This window comes from Bos grunniens, chromosome 29 (genome assembly GCF_055505025.1).
Source record: "Bos grunniens cultivar Pamir isolate PY7600 chromosome 29, Bosgru_T2T1.0, whole genome shotgun sequence".
In the NCBI taxonomy this organism is placed as follows: domain Eukaryota; kingdom Metazoa; phylum Chordata; class Mammalia; order Artiodactyla; family Bovidae; genus Bos; species Bos grunniens.
In genome coordinates, this window is record NC_141193.1 from 8,706,516 (window position 1) to 8,729,925 (window position 23,410).

The following is a 23,410-nucleotide window of genomic DNA, read 5'->3' on the forward strand; positions in this document are numbered from 1 at the left end:
TGGGTCACAGGGAAGGGGCCTGTATCTGGGGCGGGGGTGGGAGAGGGAGATGTGAGATTGACGCTCGGAAGCTTTTCTTTCCTGACTTCATCGTAGGAGAAAGCGCTTCAGGTGGGAAAAGGGAAACAGCTCGAGTCTAGAATGAAATGTGTCGGTGACCCTCAGCGTCTCCCTCAAGCTGGGGGTCGAGGATCCCTGCTCGGTGATACCATCTGCCCCGCCCGGCGATGAGCGCTGCACCTCTCGTCCACCTCACTCACACGGCCGTTGTGTCCGTCTCTTTGAACCCCGGCCTCTTCGCTGAGGGGCCAGTGGCATCTTTTCATGTTGGGCGAGTGGCTGGGCCCCGGGCCTGTCCCCGCAGCCCAGTGACTGCTGTTTGTCTCCTCTCCCTGCCTTTGGCTTTTGTCAGAGCAGCCGAGGTCTTTTGAAAACGCCACGGCCAGGGGCTGGACCCCTTCTCATCCTCCCTGCCCTCAGGCCAGCGCCTCTCCTTTTGATATTGCCCCTCCTGGGTGCAGGACAGCTGGCACCTGGACAAACAGTGACCCCCAGCTGCCCGAGTGCTGGAACGCCGTGGCCATCAGAACCCCAGGCCCCTCTCCTCTCTTCTTGCCAGATTCGCTGTCATTATTTCATCATCGTTTTAATCTCATGGCTCGCCAAACAGTCCTGTCAGTTATGAATGATGGCAGCATTGATTCCAGAGGGAAGGGAAAAAAAAAAAACTGAACTCTTCTGAAGGCTCCGGTCAGTGTCCTTTTGGAGGCTGGCATTTTTAGAGAGATCTGGCCTTCCTTCTGCAGAGCAGAGACCCCGGGGTGGGCACGGCTGAGTGTGTTCTACATTCTTGGGTGGTGGGGGCTGGAGGGGTGGGTTGCTGTCTCCTAGGGCTTTTCTGAGAATTGTCATGTCTTTTTCTGGGCTTTGTTTGAGCAGCCATGGAAACCATTAGGTCTAATCAGCTGATATAGAAAAAAAAAAAAAGTCCCTGCACCAATTACCTGTCTTGGAGGAAGCACACTGCACACAAAGTAACTCTTGATACGCTGCATCTGAGGTGTAGGGGGGAGATGAGGACGCGGGCGGCCAAAGAGAGCTCTTCTCGACATCAGAAAGGAGCTCGGCCCAGCCCTGGACACCCTGAGATAGCACTGAGCTGAAAACACCGCTTGCCCAGGGTCTCCCCAGCCACCCGGCCAAGACAGACATGCCTCCGCCTTTAGGAACGGCACTGTCCCCCCCCCCACTCCCATCCCCAGCACAGTCCACTTACTCAATGGTTTCTAGGAGAAAGCAACATCTTCGTGACTCTATTGTCTCAGGACATTGTACGAACTGACCCAAGCAGGACTGTAAGGACTGTATACGTGGCTCTGTCTACCCATCTGAATACAGAGACGCCCCATCAAGATAGACGGGTCGAGAGACGCACCTCCAGGTGGCTGGGAAAGCCACAGCTGCCATGGCGCTCCCGTGATCCTATGCTGCATGGAATTGAGGAGGGCTCCAGTATAGGAAAAAGAAAGTTTGCTTTTTAATCGACTATACTGTTGTTCAGAGAGTGCCGTGAAGGACACGCTCTTTTCTGCCAATCTGTAAGGGAAAAAGGCATGGAAAGAACCAGGGAAGAGATTTCAGGACAATATCTCCATAGCAAAAGATCCTTTTCTTCCCCTCTCCTTTGTGAGAAGCCTGAAAACCTTCCATCATGTCATCTCCAGTGAGCAGCCAGCCGCGAGGGCTGGGTGAAGGGCTCCGTGCTGGCGGCTTCTGAAACGGCTCCTCTGTGACGGCTATGCGCGGAGCGTGAGACGCACAGGTAGTCTCTTCCCAGCTCGGGGTAAAAAGAAGCCCCGACCCAACCCTTCCTGCCATATTATTTTTAGTCTTTCCCTCCCCACCTGGCATAATTTGGTATAAATTATGTCTTCAGCAACGTCAAACCTCCCTCCTGCCTTCTATTCTTTAAAAAAAAAAAAAATTTTTTTTTCCCACTGTTGTGTCCTACAAAACTGTCAACCCTCCCCAAACTCTGCTTTCCGCCGGGAAAGTCAGCGTGGAGTTTCTTTGCCTCGTTCCCGTCGGATGGCAGCCAGCTGGTCACAGTCCCCCCGCAGTGGCCGCGCCGGGAGGCAGGGGAGGGGCGCTGCCTCAGGTGTAGGAGTAGTCTATGTCGGGGATGCCCCCGTCGCGATAGCCCCGTGTGGTGCCGTAGCCGATGGTGTGCGTGCCCTTGCAGAGGCTGCTGCCGTTGGAGGGGAAGATGGTGTGGACCACGTACTCCTCTTTGGCGCGGTAAGGGTTGATGGGCAGCATCTGCAACCCGGGGCCGCGGATCTCCAAGATGGAGTTATCCTTCTTGGTCCCCGACTCCAGATAGTCGTCCTTTTTCCGGCTGCCCCGGTTGTAGGCCCGCTCCCGGGTCAGCAGCTCGCTGGCCCTGTGCACGTACCAGCAGATGGCCCCGAGGACCAGGAAGAGGAAGACGAGGGCTACGGCGCCACCGATGATGCCCGCCAGGGGCAGGCCCGCCATGGGGTCAGCGTTCTGCTCCTGGTTGAGGGTGGTGGCGGGGCCGGAGCTGTCGGCCGTCTCCGCCTTGGCGCACACGGGCGTCTCGTCGGCCACGTAGGTGTTGCCGGTGTCCATGGTGACCATGCAGATGATGTAGGTGGACTTGGGCTCCAGGGCCGTCAGCAGGTACTCTGTCTTGTCGCCCTGCACCAGGGTCTCCGTGATGGAGCCCACGGCCGGGCTGTGGCCCAGGCGCAGCCAGCTGAGCCGGAAGGAGGAGGCGGGCAGCGTGGCCTTCCATGTGATGCGGATGGAGTCCGCCGTCAGGGGCTTCACGTGGATGGCCAGGGTCTTGGCACTATCGCCCGTGGCCATGGGGTAGTCGAGGCTGGAGTCGGGGAGGCGCAGCCCCGGCCTCTTGGCCTTGAGGGTGAAGAGAGAGCCCTGGGGCGTGGTGACAGAGGCATGGTCACTGGCGTGTGTGGTCTTAGCAGCGGCGTTGACTGCGCCGCCCTGCGCCCCCGCCTCGAAGCACTCGTCCATCTCGCTGGTGATGTCCTTGATGGCCATGCCCCGGACCTTCTCGGGGCCCTGGCACATGAGACCGCGCACGTTGACCACGGCCGCCCGCGCCTTCACCCAGTCCCGCAGCCACAGGAGGTTACAGCCGCAGAACCAAGGGTTGTTCCGGAGCAGCAGCTGGGCTAGGTTCTCCAGGTCGTCGAACAGGCCGCGGGGCAGCGTGGTCAGGTTGTTGTTGGACAGGTCCAGGCGCTCCAGCTCGCGCATCTTGGCCAGCGTGTTGTAGGGCACGTGGCTGATGGCATTGTCCTGCAGGTAGAGCTTCTGCAGGCGGGCGCTGGGCAGGTTGAGGGGCGGGGCGGCCAGCGAGTTGCGCACCAGTGAGAGCTCGGTCAGGTTCTGCAGGCGGCTGAAGGTGTCATCGGCGATGCGCTGGTTGGCCAGCAGGTTGCCGTCCAGCACCAGGCGCCGCAGGCTGCTGAGGCCCTTGAAGGCGTGCAGCGGGATGGTGGAGATGCGGTTGTCGTCCAGCCGCAGCTCCTCCAGCGTGCGGGGCAGCCCCGAGGGAATGCTGCTCAGGTGGTTCCTGCTCAGGAAGAGCAGCTTGAGCTGCTTGCTGTCGGCGAAGGCATCCTCCTCGATGCTGACGGTGGACACGGAGTTGTCGTCCAGGTGCAGCTTCTCCAGCAGCGGGATGCGGGCCAGCGAGTCCCGGGCGATGGTGCGCACGTTGTTGTCCTGCAGATGCAGCTCCCTCAGGGAGCGGGGCAGGTTGACGGGGAACTCGTCCAGGTCGTTCTCATACAGGTAGATGACCTGCACGTTGACCTTGGTCTTGAGGTCCTGGGGGATGCCGGCGTTGTTGATCTGGTTGTTCTGCAGGTAGAGGGTGGTGGCGTCATCGGGGATGTCGGCGGGGATGGACGTGAGCCCCCGGTCGTTGCAGTAGATGAAGCCGTTGTCGCAGCGGCACACAGAGGGGCACGTGGTGCTGTCGATGACCTCCGTCAGGAAGGCGATGAGCCCGTAGCAGAGGAAAAGCCAGTCCCGCAGGTCCATGGTGGCTGTGGTCATCACGACGGTGGCCGTGACGGTGGTGGCGGGCGTGGCGGTGGTGGCGGCGGCAGCGGTGGGGTGTGCCACCACCATGGTGGACGGCTGGCGGAGCCGGGCCCCCCCTCCCCTGACTTGCAGCCTCTACACCTGCAAGGAGCACAAGACACGTGCGGTGAGAGCGAGTCTGGCGCCCGCCCAACCTGCCGCTGAGGCGCAGCTGCAGTCAGGGCCACGGGGCAGAGGTCAGGCCTTGAGGCGCACGCCCCCCGGCCCTTCCGAATGCTAAGTTTACATCTCAGGTGCTCGCTCGGGCTGCGGTCAGCCTCTAAGGACATCTGGCTAACGTTAATCTCAGCGGGAGCAAAGATGCTGCCCGTGAATGAAACAGACGTGGCCTTGGCCTTCCTGGACTATGACCCTGGGCCGCGCATGAGGTTAATTTAGTGCGAGCCGGGCTGCAGGTTTGATCTTTTCTTTCAAGATCCCCACACTCAGCCCATCTTTATGGCTGACGCTGAAAGGCTGGTCGGTGTCGGTGGGATGGCTTTAGAGCCCCCATTTCTCATGAAACAGTGAACCCACATCCCTCTCTGGCTCGGAACCAAGCCCTGAAGGGAAAGTTTATTTCCACAAGGCCTGTGAGCTCAGTGGGGGTTGGGGGGGGGGCGTCACTGGAACCTGCAAAAAGAATCTGCCAGCGTCGTCACCGGCGAGCAGGGGAAAGTGAGGCGCTTCATCGTCTGGTGTTAAAACAACATGTCCTGTTTGTCACTCGTGCGTCTTATAGGCAGAAGAACGAGCGTCAACAGGACCGCCTTCTCGTGTATTTACAGAAATCTCTTTCTAGCAGAGGTGCCCTCCCTACCGCATTCCATGTAATGTGAGAAATCAGTCCTCACTTTGCCCCCTTCCCATAGAAAACTTTCAGCTCTTTTGAAAAATACATATATCTGGTTTCTAGCATTTAAAGTCAGGAAACACGATAAGAGGAGGGAGGTGTCCACACTCCGAGGGAATTGTCTGCAAGGTGTAATTTCGGTTTTCACAAATGGAAAAATTGCAGTGTAGATTTTTTTTTTCTCATATTACTTTACTGTTCGTGGTGGTAAAAAATCAATTAAAGAGAAATTATCTTTCGGCCTCAGTGGGGAAGGTGTGTTCGTGCAGCCAGCAAAGATCTGCTTTATAACTCCAGGTTCACAGGAGCTTTTTGGTGTGAGACATGATGGCCTCGAGCAGTCTGAACCGAGGCCGCAGCCTGGGGGGTGGCCCTGGAGTGCAGAGCAGAATCGGGACCCACTCACTGAATGAGACTGTGGGGACCTCACTTCCATGCCCCAGGGACCCCGTGTCTCCGTTTCTCAACCATAGCACATCCTTCTTCCTTCTGTTCTTTATTCCTCTCTGTGCAGCAAACTGCTCGTCACCCTTCAGGACCATGCTCAAAAGCATCCTCCTCTGCGATGTCTTCCTGATCCCATATAGAGCTTTCCTCTGCTACATCCATTCATTTGTCCATTCATCCACCCAACCACCTATTTACCCACCCGTCTATCCATGTACTTGAGCAAACTCTGGGATATAGTGGAGGGCAGGGAAGCCTGGTGTGCTGCAGCCCATGGGGTCACAAAGAGTCAGACACAGCTTAGTGACTGAACAACAACTATCCATGTACCCATCTGTACATCCATCCATCCACTCATCTATTTACCCATCCATCCACCCACCCACTCAGCCGTCCATCCATCCACCCACCCACTCACCCATCCACTCAGCCGTCCATCCATCCATCCATCCATCCACCTACCCACTCACCCATCCATCTATCCACCCACTCAGCCGTCCATCCATCCATCCACCCACTCAGCCATCCATCCACCCATCCATCCACCCACCCACTCAGCCATCCACTCATCCATCCATCCACCCACCCACTCAGCCATCCACCCATCCATCCATCCACCCACCCACTCAGCCATCCATCCATCCACCCACCCACTCAGCCATCCATCCACCCACCCACTCAGCCATCCATCCACCCACCCACCCACCCACTCAGCCATCTATCCATCCATCCATCCATCCACCCACCCACTCAGCCATCCATCCATCCATCCATCCACCCACTCAGCCATCTACCCATCCATCCACCCACTCAGCCATCCACCCATCCACCCACCCACTCAGCCATCCACCCATCCATCCATCCACCCACTCAGCCGTCCATCCATCCATCCATCCATCCATCCATCCACCCACCCACTCAGCCATCCACCCATCCATCCATCCACCCACCCACCCACTCAGCCATCCGTCCATCCACCCACCCACTCAGTCATCCATCCATCCATCCACCCACCCACTCAGCCATCCATCCATCCATCCATCCACCCACTCAGCCATCCATCCATCCACCCACTCAGCCATCCACCCATCCATCCATCCACCCACCCACTCAGTCATCCATCCATCCATCCACCCACCCACTCAGCCATCCATCCATGGATCTGTCCATCCACCCACCCAGCCAGCCATCCATCTGTCCATCCAGCCATTCAGCATATCTTTCTTGAGCAGCTGCTATGTGCCAACCTGTGTTCTAGCCACTTGAGATTCTCTTCTAGTTGGATGGTAGCTCACACTATAATAAAGCTCATCTAGAATTTTATGAATATTAAAGTCATTTAATCTTCCCAGCAAATGTCAGGTCAGGGCCCTGGTTATTCCTATTTAACAGATGAAAACACTGAAGCTTGGAGATGTTAAGTTAAGCTGGGCCACTTGAGAAGTGGTGAGGAAGAACCTAGGGGAGGTCTTGACCACTAGGCTTGTGGGCTGCAGGTCAGGCTGTATGGTGGCCAGTGTTTTAAGGTCCCCTGCCTAAATTTTGGGTGCTCAAGGGCAGAGACGGTGGGCTGTGTAGGCCTGGTGTGACTTGGCACCTGTGACCACCCAAGGACAGAGGGAGCCAGCTGAAGTGCTGAGAAAGGCTGGAATGCCTCTGCCCCGCTCGCTGGGGCCCCCTCAGCGCATGCCCTGTTTGCATTATAGAGGCTTTGCTGAGGCTGCTGGCAGCTCCAAGGCCTTCTGGAGGGAGCTTGGGCTTTGCCCATGGCTAACGCACCAACTCCACTCCGGGCTTGCTAGTGGAATGAAACTTTGTCCTTGAGGTGGACCCAAGGCAAGGTGAGGGCCCGCCGAGGACACCTGGGTGGAAGCACGTGGGGGTGGGGGCGGGTGCGTGAGGCCTGCGCCTGGAGTCGGGGAGGGATGAGGTCCTGAGGGCAGAAGGGGGACTGGCGAGACTGTGACCGATGCTCTGGGCCTCTTCCCAGCCGCCCCCCTGGCCTGAGGGGCTGAGGACATTTGCCTGCTCACTCCTGCTGCTCCTGTAGAGGTTGCCCCTGGTCTGTGGGTCCTGACCGCACTCACGCCCCTGCCCCTGGGCATTTGGAGCTGGCCTGTGCTCATGGTCCTCGGTGAGTTTGGACGGGGCTAACCCAGGCCCTGCCCAGCCCCTCACAGGTATGTGTTTGGATCCGTGCCCACCTGTCACATACACATGAGTCCGCTTTACAGCTGAGCAGAGACACTGAGGCTCAGAGAAGTGAGGGACCCATCCAAGGTCACGGCCAGCCCAGGTTTCCAGCTGCACCTCTGTCCTTTCCTCGGCGTGGAGCCAGAGTCATGAAGGTCATGGAGCCTAGAAGTCCCATCTCAAGAGGCAGGTCCAAGGCAGGTGCTGGGGACAGGAAGGCTCAGGCCCGCTCAAGGCCACCTTGCCTCAGTCTCAGTGGTCAGTCTGAGCCCAGGTCCCCAGCATCTGGCCAGTGGCTCTGCACCCTCCCTGACCTATCAGCTGCTGGCACTCAGGAATGCTGGTGGCCCCGGCGCTCAGGGATTCCAGAGCAGTGCCCTGAGCAGGGAGCAGACTTGTTAAGGCCAAAGCCAAGGCCAGACCGCCTTCTCTGGCATGAACATCAGTTCCCCTGCCCGCTCAGCTCATGGCCACAGCCCTCAGCCTCCAGAGGCCCCGGCATCATAATAGGGTCTAAATTGCACCTTTCAGAGATTCTGATGGATAACCAAGAAGCATTTGGGAGGCAGGGACCCAAGGCCTTTCCGTTCCCCTGTCTTCAGGCCTCATCCATCTTGGCTGAGTCTCCCCAGCCGTCCCCCTTCCCCCAAGGCCTCCCCATGCTGAGCCCTCTGGCTCCAGGAAGACACAGTGAGACCTGGGGCAGGGAGGAAGACACCTTGCCCCAGGAGCCCTTTAATTGCCCGGGTGCCACGAGGACTTTTTATTCCCTTGTTCTGTGTTTGACGGTTTATGTGGCCATCAAATTAAACCTGGTAGATAGCCCATCTTTTACGGGGGTCACTTGTCATTGTTGCGAGAGTCTCGCAGACTTCAGCGTGGTGTGAGGTACGACCTGCCGGCGCCATGAATGGCAGCAGGCTCCTTGGTGTGCAATGGAGGTGGGGGAGGGGAGCAGTGGGATGGCTCAGACTAGGGGTGTCCAGACTCCCCTAGCCCAGGGCTGACCTGGGGCATCATTCTCAGCATCCTCCCATCAGCTGCTAGCGTCTGCCATCTCGGACAGGGAGACCTCGGTTCGAGTGCTGCCTCTGCCACTTCCAGGCTGTGAGATCTTGAGCAAGTTACCTGCCCTCTCTGAGCTTTAGTTTCCACATCTATAAATGGAGTCAAGTTCCTCTCACGGGGGAGTCACTACTGAGCATCCAGTGAGGTAGTACATGCAAAGTACCCCCGCGGACGTGCAGCCTGTGTGTCCTGATGCCCGAAGTTTAAAAGCTGCTATGAGTGTGAGCAAACTCCGGGAGATGGTGAGAGACAGGGAAGCCTGGCATGCTGCAGTCCATGCGGTGGCAACTGTTGTTCAGACACCACATAGCGATTGAACAACAACAATAATTCTCTGACTGCCCCAGGCACACCGGTTTAGCCTCTGTGTTAACTGTCTGTCTCTTTTCTTTGCAATCCAGAGGCCCCTTCTTCACTCCCTTGCCCCCGCCGTGCTCCAGGGTAGACTGGGAACAGGGAGGCCAAGCTGCTTCCTGACACAGACTTCCTGTCAGTTGCCCTGATGCTGGGCCTCCCAGACCCACACTGTGCCTCCTCAGCCCTGCCTTCCCACCCCGCAAGCTGGAGTGGAAACACTGACCCCAAGCCTGCTCTCTCCCCCTTGTCCTGCCGCTGGGCCTTTGCACATGCTGTTCCTGCTTCTTAAACACCAACACACCTCCCCTGTTCAAGCCTCGCCAGGTCAGGTTCCACTCACCCCCCTGTCCCCAGGCCTCAGCTTGGGCACCTGCTCCATGAAGCCTCCCCTGAGTTGTGTCTGGCTCTGCCTCCCACACCCACTTGAGTGGTGGTGCAGAGTAACATCCTTAAACACCTGCCATCTGGATGGAGGCGCCTCCCAGGAGGAGACCCCTGGCCTCTTGGTGTCTTTCCCTGTTGTCTTTCCCAAACCTCATGAAACTGGGGCCGCCAGAGGCCCAGGGCCCTCTAGGGGGGTCTTCCTGGGGAGACAGTGATGGCAGCATGTGGGCGAGGGAGCTGCAGGACCCCAGGCCCGGCACAGGCCCTGGCATGCTGGATGGGAGATGGTACCCAGGCTCCTGGGGCAGGGGCACAGTTAGACATGAGCACACTGCCGGGCTGAGCAGTGGTGGGGGTCATTTCTGGAGGGAGCTGGGGGTCTCAGGCAGAAGCAGTAACTCTGGATAGGGCCCCTGCCTCCGAGCCTGGCCTTCCTTCCTGTTCGCCAGTGAAGGCAGTCCACGTGGGCACGTCCTGAGGCTGGGTCTGCCACAGTGCCAGGCTCAGTCTCCATCCCCACTTTAGGAACCAGAGAGTTCCAGGTGGCCCTGACCCTAAGAAGGAGGTGTGTGGACTAGAGGCCGGGAAGGCACACCAGGGCTAGGCTGCAGCATGACCTCGGACCTCAGTTGTGTGACCTGCAGCGATACTCTCTGGGCCTTGGGTTGCCGAGAACCCCAACCTCTGGGAAGACGATGAGGAGGGCCCTGCACAGGCCTGGAGGGTTTGGAAAGAAGAGCCACCCCATCGTGGCCCCGGGAGGGACCCCATGGTCCTCCTATGACCTACCTAGGGGGGTTGCCTCCAGTCTTGGCTGAGCTTCAGAGAGGTGATGGGCAGACCCCCGGGTGGAGGGGCAAGGGGTCCACAGCTCAGACAGAAAGAAGCCCCTCACCCTCCCACTTCACGTGCCCCCTCCCAGCCCCTCCCTTCAGCAAGAACAATTCACCGTGTTTTCCCTAAACCTTGCCAGGCCCTTGGGTCCTTACTGGCAGAGCAGGGCCTGAGGCAGAAGAGGTGGGCAGGGCAGACTGGGGGTGGAAGCAGTTTCTCGGCTCCAGGAGGACCCCTGCCCCACAGGAAGCAGTGACCTCCCCACTTGGAGAGGCTGGGAGCTCCACCAAAGCAGCGTCACCCCCATACCTGTGATGCGTCCTCAGCAAACCTTAGTATAAATTAACACGGGATCCTGCATTCTTCTCCCCGCTTCTCTGGGCTCAGCTGCAAGCATCATGGAGGGAGGAGGGCCTAGAGGCAGGGGGGCCACCCTCTTGCTGAGGAGGCCCTGCCTGGGCTCAGTCCAGGCCCCACAGATGGAGCGTGGCCTTGGGTCTCAGGCCTTCATCTGTAAAATGGGACCACAGACTGCCCTGGGTTCTTGTGAGGATAAACTGCTGAACCAGAGGGCCTGCTGTGGGTCGGGGACAGGTGAGCTGTGGGCAGAAGGGGGCCTCGGGACTTTTCCGAGCCCATCCTTGTGCACGCAGAGCACCAGGACCACTCCTGCTCAGGCTGGTCTAGGCCCACCTGAGGCCCCTCCTTCAGGCAGGGGGCTGGGAGCCCTGACCTCCAGGCCCTTCCAACCCTGCACGGCACAACTTTGCCCCCGACCTCGGCAAACGGTGCCAGCTGAGAACTTGTAATGCGTCGGGGGGAAGGGGTGGGATTCTTTTAAAACCTAAAGTTAATTATTTTTCTAATTTCATGCTGCATGCATTATGCATCAGTTGTTATCACTGGCGGTGATTACCGACAGGTATGCAAATCCACTCAAAATGTACCTCGAGTTCACCTCACCGCGTGGGCTGACTGGGCGGCGCGGGGCGGCGCGGGGCGGCGCGGTGTCCTGAACTTCAGAGAATACAAACTGCTTTAAAAAACAAGACTTTAAAATTGTGTCTTAGGAGGTTAATTATATTGATAACAGTGTTCGATATTAATCTATTCAGGGCCAGGAGGGGGTGGGGGATGAAAGGAAACACATGTAATTTTGTTTCTTTCTTTCTCTGCATTATTTAATAAGATGTTCCTGCACCTAATATTTCTGTCTGTCTGTGTGTGTTTTTAGTAAAGCCACCTAGACTGAGGCATAATTCCTTGGGGAAGGAAAAAAGGAAAGGTCGGGATTTTTAGAAGGTAGCAAAGGGGCCTGAGGGCTGTCATTCTGGGAGGTGGGGGGCAGCCCAGAGATCAGGGCAGGGGACCTAGGTCTGCATTGCTGGGTTTCTCAGCAGCCAGTGGGATCCTGGCAGCCAGGGGCCGGGAAAGGAGCCGGATGACCTGGGAAGGCTGGGAAGGTCTGACGTCTACTGATAATAAGGCAGAAGCTTGGGTGGGGATGGGGCCTCCCCTAGGAGGTGGGTGGGATCCCCCACATGCAGGCCTGTTCTCGGGGAGATCCCTCCCCTGCCCCACTTGTTTGTCACAAGCTGACCGTCAACCCCTCCCACTATGGCGTAAACTCCTGTAAGTCAGGATATGTTCCATCTTGTCCATTGGCCTAGTGAGTATACAGCCTGGCGCTGGAGTGTTCATAAACACCTGTTCAATCAATGAATGGGGATGCCAAAGGGAAGCCCCAGAATCTGAAATGCAGGACAGGGCAGTGGGAGAGATGGGAGAGGCTGGCCCGCTGTCAGCCCCCAACCCTGGGAGGTAATAATGGACAGATGCTGTCACCCCAGCTCTCCAGGCGGCACTAGAGGTAAAGAACCGCCTGCCAGTGCAGGAGACATAGAGACACGGGTTCCATCCCCGGGACAGGAAGATCCCCTGGAGGAGGGCATGGCAACCCACTCTATTATTCTTGCCTGGAGAATCCCATGGACAGAGGAGCCTGATGGGCTGCAGTCCATAGGGTCACAAAGAGGTGGATATGACGGAAGCAACTTAGCATGCCCTCACCACGGCCGCCCAAAGGGGCAAAGGGCCTGGTCCGATTGTGCAGCAGGTGGTAGAAGAGCTGGACATAAATTCGGGCCTTCCTTTCCCAGGTGTCTTCCCTGCCCCTCTCAGCTGCCCAGTGCGGTCACCCCAGGCTGAGGGGGCAAGCCTAGGGAAAATCCCTGGATGTGTCCTCTCGTCTCCTCTGACATGAGGTGGCTCACCTGGCCCTGTCCGGCTGCAGGTTTGCTTTCGGGTGTAGAGGCTGGTCCCACTTAGAGATGGCCCCCTCCCTGCCACCCCTACAGATATACACAAGGGTGGAACTCAGCCTCAGGACTCTGGATTTGGGGAGGTAGAGGACCTTGGAAAAACTGAGTCCCAGAGAGGAGAAGGGGTGGCTCCAGGGCAGAGAGAACCCTCTAGCAGCCGTGGACAGCCTTCTCCCTTGACTATAAACCTCTGGCCCGGGCACTGAACTCTCAAGCCCTTTCCCATTGGGTTGGCATGGAATGGATGATGGTGGACAGTGTCCAACTCAAGCAGGGTCTAATGGGGGCTGCCTCCCACACTAGGGCCACCCCTCTAGCCCTCTGGGGTCAGTCCCATGGGTGGCAGTAGCTGGCAAAGCGCTGCACAAACTCCTCTCCCTTTCAGCTGGTGACAGCCCTGTGGAGCCCGTGTCCCCACTGTACAAAGGGGAGCACGCTCAGGGAGGGGAAGGGACATCCCCAAGGTCACACTGCTCCCAGCTCCAACCAACCTCTGTCTGGCCCCACAGCCCAGTAAATTGGTCTTTGCTCTCCTGCCGTGGGATGGAGCCAAGCTCAGCAGAGGCAGAGCCCAGCTCGGAGCAGATGGGGTACAGGCCTGCTGTTGCCCCTCCTTCGGCTTGGCCTCGGCCCCAGAAATTACCCCCTGGTCTCTCCTAGGGGATGGGAGGCGAATAGGGACCAGTGACGGGGTGGTATGTCAGGATGGGGGATGGGAGGCCGGCTGGGCAGGGGCCGAGCGCAGGCTCCAGCGAGCTCACGACGCCTCGCACCCTGCTGCCGGGCTGGCGCGCCTTTATAATAAATAACAGCAAATAGCCGATCCGCAGGGCATCTTTCACGCTGGTGGCTAATAACACGGCTATTAATGCCCCCGCAGACGGCGTGCGCACCGAGCGGCGCTGACGAATGTCCCCGGCCCCGGCGCGGTCATAAATCAGCCCCTCTCCTGGGGAAGAGCGCGGGGAAGTGTCATTTTCCATCTTGGTAATGAATTGGGGCTTCCCTGCCCTGCCCAGGGCGGCTGCCGCTGAGAGAGGTTGCCTGGGATTTGTGTTTGGGGAGGCAAGAACCCGCCCTCCGGGCCTCTCAGAAGCCAGAAGGAGTAGGCCCCGCCCCCTACGCTTCCGGGCCAGACTGGGGCCACCGGGGAGCAATGCTCACCATCTGCTGTGTGACCTTAGGGCACTTCCTGCCTGTCTCTGGGCCGAATCAAGCCGCTCTCACCAACAAAAGGGCTTGAACTAGAGGTCAGAGCAGAAGACACCTAAAGGCCAGCAGGTGCAGGACCTTGGATCAACCCCACCCTGGGTCCTCTAGGCCAGGGCAGGGCCAGGCCTTGGATGGAGGGGACTTGGGGACCCTCTCCAGTTGGAGGGCAGCAGGTACCATGGCCAGCGGCTAGGTCACCAAAAATTCTGCCTCTCCAAGGCCTCACAGCAGCCCCCTCTGATCAGAACTCAGAAGGGCTCAAAGCGAGGCCTCTCCCAGGGGCAGGAGTTTACTCCAGGAAAGGTCACTCCCTTACACCCTGGAGCAGAACCCAGCAGCACAGGGGCCACTAGGAAACCAATGACCCCTGCCTGGCAAGCAGGTGCCACTGGTTGCTTCAGCTGCACGTGTGGGGTGGGTGGGGTGGAGTTGCAGAGCCCCGACCCAGCCCCAGGAGGACAGGCCCCGGCTGTCTGGTGCCCTCTTTGGGCACAAGGAGCCCCTGGGCCTTCCTGGGCCTCCAGAGCCCATCTGCACCCACCTTACCTCCTTCGCTGCAGCCTGGGAGCCCGCCGCCCTGGATGCTGCGTTTCCGTCGAGGTGGGCCTGGGCCGCGCTTACATCCCAGCCCACCAGCCTTGGCACCCGGGGTGCGGATCACAGGCCAGGGGTGTTGGGTGGCGCTGGGGGGTGCCCGGGGCTCAGGGAGGAGACGCTGTGCTTCGCTCTGCTGGGGTCCTCACGTTCAGACGTGGCCACGGGTCGGGAGCGGTGTCTCGTCACACCCCAGGCCGTGGATGCTGCCAGCTTCTCCCGGAGTGAGGGGCTCGAATGAGGGGCCTGCGGGGGCGCCCCCCGCAGCCCCGGGGCTCCCGTGCGCGGCCTGAGGGTGTTCCGGGCCCCTGCTCCCCAGGCATGCCCTAGGGCCTGGCGCCTGTCCCCGGGAGGGTGGCCTCGCTGCCCCCTTTCAACTTTCGCCCTTTTGTCTGTTGGCCGCCACCTCTTCTGAAAGGCTTCTGCGTGGCTTTTACCCCTTTTTCTTTACCAAGTTTTTTTTTTAATCCCTTTAAGTCACTTGGCAGAATGGGCTGTGGTGCAGAGAGCGTTCTTGCGTGACAGAGCTGAGAGGGAGCCACTCTCCAAAGGATCGGTGTTGCTGCCACTCAGGCTGTGTCTCGGGGGGGAAGGAGGGGGTCCATTACCCCGCTGAGGAGTTCAGATGTTCGCTGCGGGGCTGCAGCTGCTGGCAGGCGCCGCTGAGCTGTCAGGCCTCACATGCCCCCTCTCTGGGAAGAGGTTTGGTGGGGGCTGGGGGGGCGCTTGGTCCTGCTTGGCCGCTCCTGTTTGTAGAAAGGTTTCCTTGCTGGGGAGGTGCGGGGACGGGTTATTCCTGCTTTCAGCCCCTTCTCGGATGTCCACCAGGGAGTCCTCCTCACCCACTCCCTGCCTCCTCACCTGCCAAAAGACAGTGCACATGATTAAGCCCAGGGAAATTGGGAAACGCACAGGGACAGGCCGCCGCTCCCCCCAGCCCTCCTCCGGAGCCTGTTTTCTCGAACACCACCTTCCCGTGATCCGTGATCCAGGAGGAGGCTGGGATTATTCCCTGCCATCTCCCTTCTCTTTTCAAACCCAGATAACAAACAGCTGGCCGCGCGAAGCACCCTTCCAGGCAGTTCTCTAGCTTTCTCTTTTTCTGGGTGGGGGCCGGGGGTGGGAGGACTAGGAAGAGAAAAAATGAGGTTCCGTGAGCTCCTGGCCACGCGGGGGCCGCCCGCCTGGCCCAGCACTGGCTCCGCTTCCCCCAGCACCTGCTCCTCTTGCTAAATGTCATTCAGAGGATCCAACTGGGCCTCCAGGGCCTCGGCTTCCAGAATAAGCACTGCCTTTCCCCGCCGTGGGAAGCAGGAGCGTCACGGAACCAGAAGAGCCGGCCTCCGGGCCTCCCTCTGAGGCCAGGCCCCGTGCTGCACTCCCAGCTGCCCTCCGCGGCTTCCTTCCCCTTCCACGGAGACCTGGGGGCAGGGCCGGCTGCTCCCCCAGATCCCAAACGACCCCAAGCCGGCCGGATCGCCTCTCATTAGTGTGGCGTGCTGAAGGCCCACGCTGCCCTGGCGTCCGTATTCCCCCTGCAGGAGCCCCTCTTTGGAAGAGGGCTTTTATTACACATCTGAGAGCGCTAGCTCTGGTTTGAAATCGGATCCAGATGGGCTCAGCTGCATCTGGGCCCTTGGCTTTGTAGGGCCGAAGGTGGCTGCTTTGAGAAACACGTGTTGTCTGGGGTTGTCGCAAATAAAAACCAGGATATTTGGGTCTAGAGCCAAGTCTAGAGCCCAGACTGGGGGAGGGGGTCTGGGCACTCACCGGACACCCCACCTGGCACCCCACCTTCCATGTGGAAGAGGGGCAGGTGCTGGCCAGGTGGAGGGCGGGCAGAGACTGATGGCTGGATGGGAGAAGTGGAGAGGCCGCGTGGGACAAGCTTCCCCAGGAGCAAGGAGGGTTAAGAAACAGCGAGGTTTAAGAACCCACAGGACGTCAACCCTGGATGGCCAGGATCTGGTAAATACTCATGGTGTGAGCAGGCAGGTGGGGGGCAGCCCCCTGGCAAGGGGTCGGGTGGGGGCTGGACAGGAGGGAAGATGAGGACAAAGTCCCCACGTAAGGGGTGACTGCTGGGCTCCAGCTCGGCTCTTATTGCTATTACACCCGCGTGATTTCATCCAATTATAAATTGTAATTTCTCTATGAAAGCGAGAGATGGAAAGAGTCCAATGAGGTCATCCGCCTCCCTGGCCGGGGTGAAGAAATTGTTTTCTACCTTGGGGGGGGGTGGTGGGAGCAGAGGCGGCTGGGCCTCCGTATTTAGAAAGGGTGGTGACAGCGTCCTCTGGACCCAGAGCCATGGCTGGCTGATCCCCCCACAACAGAGCTCTGCTCTCGAAATTATGAACCCGGGAAGGCAGCTGCGTTTGGCTGGCTCAGACCCTTCCCAGAGCCCTCAGGATAAAGGCGACATTGCCGTGGCAGCCTCCAAGGCCCCACAAAGCCTGGCCCCCTGGCCTCCACCCCCACCATCTCCCCTAACTCCTCAAGCTGGCCTCCGCCCCTCCCCATGCTGCTCTCCTTTCTGCAAGAGTCCGTCCACCGTCACCCCTCACCTCCTCTCCGCCTGCGGGGTTGAACAAACCATGATGGCAATGACGTCATGTCTCGCAAGGAATTATCTTCCTGGTTCAAGGAAGAGACCACATCTGCTCATCGGAGGCTAATCTCCTAGCGCCTGAGTCAGTGCCTTGCACACAGTAGGTCCTTAATAAATACACTTTCTCACTGAGAGAATCAAGAGTCCGAGCAAGGCTCTCAGCAGGCGGTCCAGCCTTGTGCATTCGGGGTCCCTTCTCCCTGCCTCCCCTGTCCCTGTGTGTGGTCCTCCTGGGAGCCGGGCCCAGGCCCCCTGGGGATATGGGCTCCTTGAGTGCTTCCGGGTGATGGGCGCCTCTCGAGGGTCGGGGAGGGTGTGTGCACCGAGGGCAGCCTGGACATGGTGCTTGCAAGGTGAGAGCGCTTTGTTACCGTGCAGTGCGTGGTAACGATTACTGCGGCCGCCTGCATGCGCTGGGCCCAGGAACACACCCTGAATGAGCTCTCCTGGCATACACCTACCATCAAGCTGTGCAGTCCCCAGTGGGCAGCGCACTGTAAGCCTATCACAGGCAGAGCGAGCCACGTCAGCGGGGGTGTGTGGACTTCCCATGCGGCCAGTCCAGCTGACCAAGGACAGAGCAAATCTGCACGGTCTCAGGGTCTCAAAGCGGGAGCCCGCCCTTGGCCAACTGTGGGTACTTCGCCCACACAACAGCCTCTGCTCACCCTCCTCGCCTCTGCCGTCTCCCTTCCCATAGGTCTGGTCCCTGCATTCCAGTGCCAAAGATGCATTTTTTGGGTCAACACAATAAAAGCTTCCTCAGCAAGTACTTGCGATGCTTAGACCATTTTAGTTTTTGTTATAAATAACAACATCATAACTGTAGTAAAAGAAATATGAAAGGAGGAGAGAAAGCCAAGTGCACGATCCCACGTCTCTACAGCACTCTCTGCATCTTGGCCGGATCCGTTTGCCTGTACATATACGCCGTTTACAAGGGGACGGTGTCCCTTATCCTTTTCCAGGTCATTTCTGCTTTACCGTCTCCCCTGCGCCTGGGGCCAGCCCAGCACAGCTGGCGGGGCAGGGAGGACTGTCCCCACTGTGCAGATGCAGTGACACTGAGAAGGCGGGAGCTTGGCTACGTCTGTATGACTTGCATGGCAGCCAGGAACTTGAGCTTTGGGCCAGTTCCCTTCTCCCTGCGCAACACTAAGTCTCAGTGCAACAGAAACACAAAGAGGCCCTTCGGCCCATGCACCTAGAGACCTTGGGTTTCTCCTGAGTCCCTCTCATGCAGTTATTTGTCAGTTCATCCGTCTTTCCCTCCATCCATTACCCATCTGGCTTTCCATCCTTCCATCCACCTAGCCATCGTTCCATCTCTCCATCCCTCCATCTGTATAGCTCTCTCCCACCCTCTGTTTCTCCACTCATCCATCTACCTGCCCATCTTTCCATCTGTCGTCCATTTTTCCCATCTCTCAGTTCAGTTCAGTCACTCAGTTGTGTCCGACTCTTTGTGACCCCATGGACTGCAGCACGCCAGCCTTCCCTGTCCATCACCAACTCCCGGAGCTTATTCAAACCCATGTCCATCGAGTTGGTGGTGCCATCCAACCACCTCATCCTCTATCGTCCCCTTCTCCTCCCCCCTTCACTCTTTCCCAGCATCAGGGTCTTTTCCAATGACTCAGTTCTTTGCATCAGGTGGCCGAAGTATTGAAGTTCCAGCATCAGCATCAGTCCTTCCGATGAATATTCAGGACTGATTTCCTTTAGGAAATTTCCTTTCCTTTCCATCTCTACATCCGTCCATCCATCCATCCATCTGGCAAGCATGTATTGAGACCCACTGCTGTGCAGGATGCATGGACCCAAAGAGGAGAGCCCCTGTCCCCTAGGAGCTCGTGGGTCTACGAGGGAGGTCACTGGTTTGCAGCGGGTCAGTGTGAGACACACACTGGGCGCTGGCAGAGTCAAAGCCACTCCTTGCCCAGCCTGGGCGTGGAGGGCGAGTAGCTGGGTCACAGGGGGCTTTCTGGGGAAGGTGACGCCATGCTGTGGTTCTGGGGTCCTCTAGACTCCCACGTCATGATAGTCACCTGGGTTCAGTGGCAAGCTGCAGTGGGGCGGGTGTGGCCACAGTCCCCCCACCTTTCAGGGTCGCTGCCCCACCTTTGGACCTCAAGCCTCCACCTGAAGTGGAAACGCTCTTCAACTCTACAAGCTCCCACCTGCCTTGAAGATCGGAACGCACTAATATTAATTCCTATATTAGCAATTAGCCCTCCTGCTTCTTTCCAACCTATGACTCTTTGGGATGGATTTTTATGTGTGTGTCATTAATCAGATGCCTGTATGTGCTGCTGGAAACCCAGGTGGGCTTTATGGCCGGTGACTTAGCCAAGTGGCATTCTAAATGAACAACATGCCAGAGCCCCTCCCTGGGCAGAGCTGCCCCGTGGCAGAGAGGGCAGAGTTTAGATCTTTGTAAGCAGGTCAGAGCTGGCATGAGCTAGCAGACCCAGGGTGTTCTTTCATTTCAGACTTCCAGGCTGAGGTCAACATCTGTCTGCGACCTTTAGAGATGAAAAAGGCTCTTTGTGGCTCAAAGCTGGAGTTTGTTCCATGGCTGCCGACTTCCTCCCACAAGGACGGGCATCCACAGGGCCTGTCCCTTCTCCCCCACTGCAGTGTGGGTCACCCCTTGCTCCCGCTGGCATAGACCTGGGCACTGCCACAGTCACATTGCTTCTTCCTGGGGGGCAGAGGGCTGGGGGCCAGGGTCATGGGGCAGGGAGAGCTCTTCCCTTAGGGAGTGTGGACTGCTCCTGTATCAGAGTCAGCCCCATAGGGGCTAGGCCAGAAGGGCATTTCAGGCTGAGGGAACAGTGTATGCAAAGGCTCACAGGCGAGAGGGTTTGGTGCAGTGGGAAGGCTGGTGTCCCGAAGCTCTGAGTTAGGAGGGCTGTGATCTAAGCAGAAGTGGGAGGTGGGATTCTTGGGGGGAATTTCGAATGCTCTGGTGAGGGGCCTGGTCTTCATTTTGAGGGCGGTGGGGAGCCAGTGAGGGCACCCAGGCAGAAAGGGGCATGACCAGACCTCCGTGGAGAATTGGAGGGCACCAGGGTTTATGGGAGCAGACCCAGCCAGTGAGAGGCTGGGACAGTGTCCTCAGGAGCAGGGGTGGGGAGCAGGGGTGTTGAGACGGAGAGGCTAACTCAGAGACCTCCCTGAAGACATGCGTGGGGCGAATGGGTTCCCTTCTCTTCCTCCTCCTCGCTGGAGGGTGGCTGAGTGCTCCTGTGACCCCATGGAACAGCATCATGGGCAGCTGGTCCCCGGGGGCTCTGAACCTGGTTCTAGGCACCCAGGGAGGGCTCCTGAGGGGGAGGGAGCTGGAGACTCCTCTGCACAAGAGGCGCCCCCCACCCCCTTCTCACTCGCTCTGGCCCCCCGGGCTTGGCATGGCAGCATGGCACCCGCACAGCTAAGCGGGTGAGAAGGGGAGGATGTGAGAGAGCCTGCGTTCGGGTGTGAACCCTCCCAGCCTCCGGTCTGCTAATTAAACCATTTCCTGACAAAACCCAGACTTTCAGGGACGGGCGTGTGAGCAAGCGTGCAGGCCAGTCCGTGGCTGCAGGGGCCCGCGCCACCTGGCCAGCAGGCCTGGACCCTGGCCAGCGCCCACCTGTGGAGACAGACCACTAGGGAGCCAGCCGGGCAGTGCCCGGAGCAGAGAAGCCACGGGCTCCAGGCTCCCAGCGACTGTACCAGTTCAGGGTGCTGCCCCAGCACGGTCGCCGAGCAGCGGGGCCCTAGAGAGGCTGCTGAGTGGGCACCGTCGTCCCAAGGGCGCGCCGAGCCAGGAGTGCAGGTGGGTGGTTGAAGAGGCCTCCTGTGCCTGGAGGGCTCTCATGCCTTTGAAATCTCCTCCGAGCCAGCAGGCGGCAGGAGGCACTCTGGGCAGGGGCAGCCAAGGGCAGCTGGTGCTCAGCCGGGCTCATGACCGCTGCTCTCAGCCTCTGGGAGAGCCCCTCGAGGGGGCTGTGTGTGGCTCTGCTGTTAGGGAGCAGGGGGAACAGGGAGGGTACCAGGCCCCCCAAGGCTTGCTCCCCTGCCTGCATACCAGGAGACAGTCCCCTGCGTGCCCATGGTAGGCCATTCATGGCCCGCACCCTCTGCCCGCGGCTCCCCGGAAGGAGCTGCCTGCTGGTCAGGTCTACCCCGCAGGGCTTGTTGAAACCCAGCTTCCACACACGAAGGTCTGTGTCCAGCCCAGGGAGCCCAGTGAGGATGAGTCTGGTGCAACAGTTAAGGCCAGGCCTTTCTCAGGAAACTGGCCTGCTCTTCAGGCAGAACAGTGCCTGTGTGTTTCCTGACCATGTCCCACTGTGAGCTTTCGGCTGGGCAGGGCCCTCCGTGGATGCGGGCAGTGGGCGTCCTAGGCAGAAGATCCAGTCCCCTCCCGGCCGCTGGCCTCTGCCTGCTCTTACCTGGGCCCTTGGCTACCCTGGTCACAAGATGGGCCCTGTCCAGTCTACACACCATAGGTCTCTCGAGATTTTTATTTATTTATATTTATATTATTTATTTCGGCTGTGCTGGGTCTTAGTTGTGGCGTGTGGGCTCCTTTTTTGATGTTGTTGCGGCATGCAAACTCTTAGTTGCAGCTTGCGGAATCTAGCTTCTTGCCCAGGGATTGAACCCAGGCCCCCTGGATTAGGAACGTGGAGTTTTAGCCTCTGGAAATTGGGGAAGTTCCTCAAGCAGATGTTTGAAGCAAGACTTTACTGGTATGTCTGGGGGGCTTGGGGGCTTCCCAGGTGACGCTAGTGGTTAAGAACTCACCTGCCGATGCAGGAGACAAAAGAGATGCGGGAAGACGCCCTGGAGGAGGAAATGGCAGCCCACTCCAGTATTCTTGCCTAGAGAATCCCATGGACAGAGGAGCCTGGCGGGCTACAGTCCACGGGGTCACGAAGAGTTGTAAACGACTAGAGCGATTTAGCACGCACATACGCTGGGAGGAGGCTCAGGGGCTGTGGGGGTGTCTCAGGGAGCAGGCCGAGGAGCTTTCAGAACCCAGGCTCTGCTCACTGGATCTGAGCTCCCCTCATCTGCAGCTCCTTCCCCTCACTGCTGCCTCAGATTTCTTCAGGAATCTGAACCCTGTGGGCACAGGCACCCTGGGGACCATCAGCTGCCCTCCCCCCCAACCCCCCACCCCCAGCTGCTGCATTCAAAATGCGGCTCCTCCCTAGACCTCTCCTACTGACCACACTCGGAGCCAGGCGCTGGGGATTCCGACCACGCACGTGCAAATTTACTCAGGTGCAGCTGGTGGAAACTGCCTTTTCTTCCAGAAGTACCCACTTGCCTCTCGCCAGCTGTGCCAGGCCCCCAACCCCCCGGGGACAGGCGCCTTCAAGCCTGGCTCCCCCAGCCCGCTCTTCAGTTTCCCTGCACCAGCAGAAGCCTGTGCCAAGGGGTTTTCTGCCGAGTGTTGGAAATCTCTCACCCCCTCCCATCCTTCCCGTAAACTCACTCTCCGGCCGGCGGGAGCAACGCCGCGCTGCCCAGGCCAGGCGGCCAGATTTGTTAATATTTACAGCGAGTGGCTCAGGAAGCTATTAGCTTCCTTTTCTTGTTGTTAATTGAAAGAGGAGAAAATGGTTGTAACACTTCAAAAGGACTTAAAGCGCAGCCTGAGAGACCGGCTGAGTCGGGAGAAAGGGAAAAGAGACTGTTTAAAATAAAGAAAGGAAGCCCACACCCCACGCTCCTTCCCGGCTGCTTCCCGCCTGGCTTTCCTCTGAGGTTTCCTCATGGCCGCTCATTGTATATTTTCCTTTTCATTTGGGAATCTGCCTTAAGGATAGAAGGACGAAGAAAAAAGCCTCACGGTGCACTTTGTTAATAACGGAGCTCTTTGAAGCTGCGGCTAATGCGGCCCCTGGTACCTTCACTCCTGGAGCACAAGGGCTGGCCTCGCCTGGAGGCTGCTTGCCTGTCCTGTAACCCCCAAAACCCCAGCTCTTGCCTCCCAGGATACAGGCCCAGACAGGGGGCATTGGGCTAATTCCCCGGCCCCTGACCTGGGTGTGGGGTCTTGGGCCTCAGAATCCCCCCACCCACCGTGGACTCCAGGGACAGCTAAGGATGCCAGTGGTCATGGTGGGTGGGGGGACTTTCTGAATCCTGGTAGACAAGGAGCTGGGGGCCCACCATTGCCAGGTCTCTGGCCTCTGTGGCCAGCCTCCCCCAGCCACATTTCCTAGAGATAAATGATCCCTCCAGTGACACCTGAATAGTTAACTTCTGGAGTCTGACCTACGATGTAAGCAACCAAACAACTCTGCCAGTTTCCCTGTGGCGAGACAGGGCAGACTGGGTGACTCAGGAGGTCTCTGCTCTGGGAGCCTGCCATTTGGTTCTGGCTGATGAGTG

General features: G+C 58.6%; 2 protein-coding genes across 6 annotated transcripts in view; one reads left to right on the forward strand and one right to left on the reverse strand.

The window, feature by feature from the left end:
- The window catches only part of MACROD1 (mono-ADP ribosylhydrolase 1), a 154,038-nt gene that overhangs the window by 39,851 nt on the left and 90,777 nt on the right, over positions 1–23,410 (forward strand). The gene's annotated exons all lie outside the window — the stretch shown is intronic.
- Positions 1,516–15,267, reverse strand: FLRT1 (fibronectin leucine rich transmembrane protein 1). Its single transcript, XM_086384405.1, has 2 exons — positions 14,356–15,267; positions 1,516–4,242 (listed from the first exon to the last, which is right to left on the reverse strand). The coding sequence occupies exon 2, from the start codon at positions 4,186–4,188 to the stop codon at positions 2,155–2,157; it is 2,034 nt and encodes a 677-aa protein (XP_086240531.1). The 5' UTR covers positions 4,189–4,242; positions 14,356–15,267; the 3' UTR covers positions 1,516–2,154.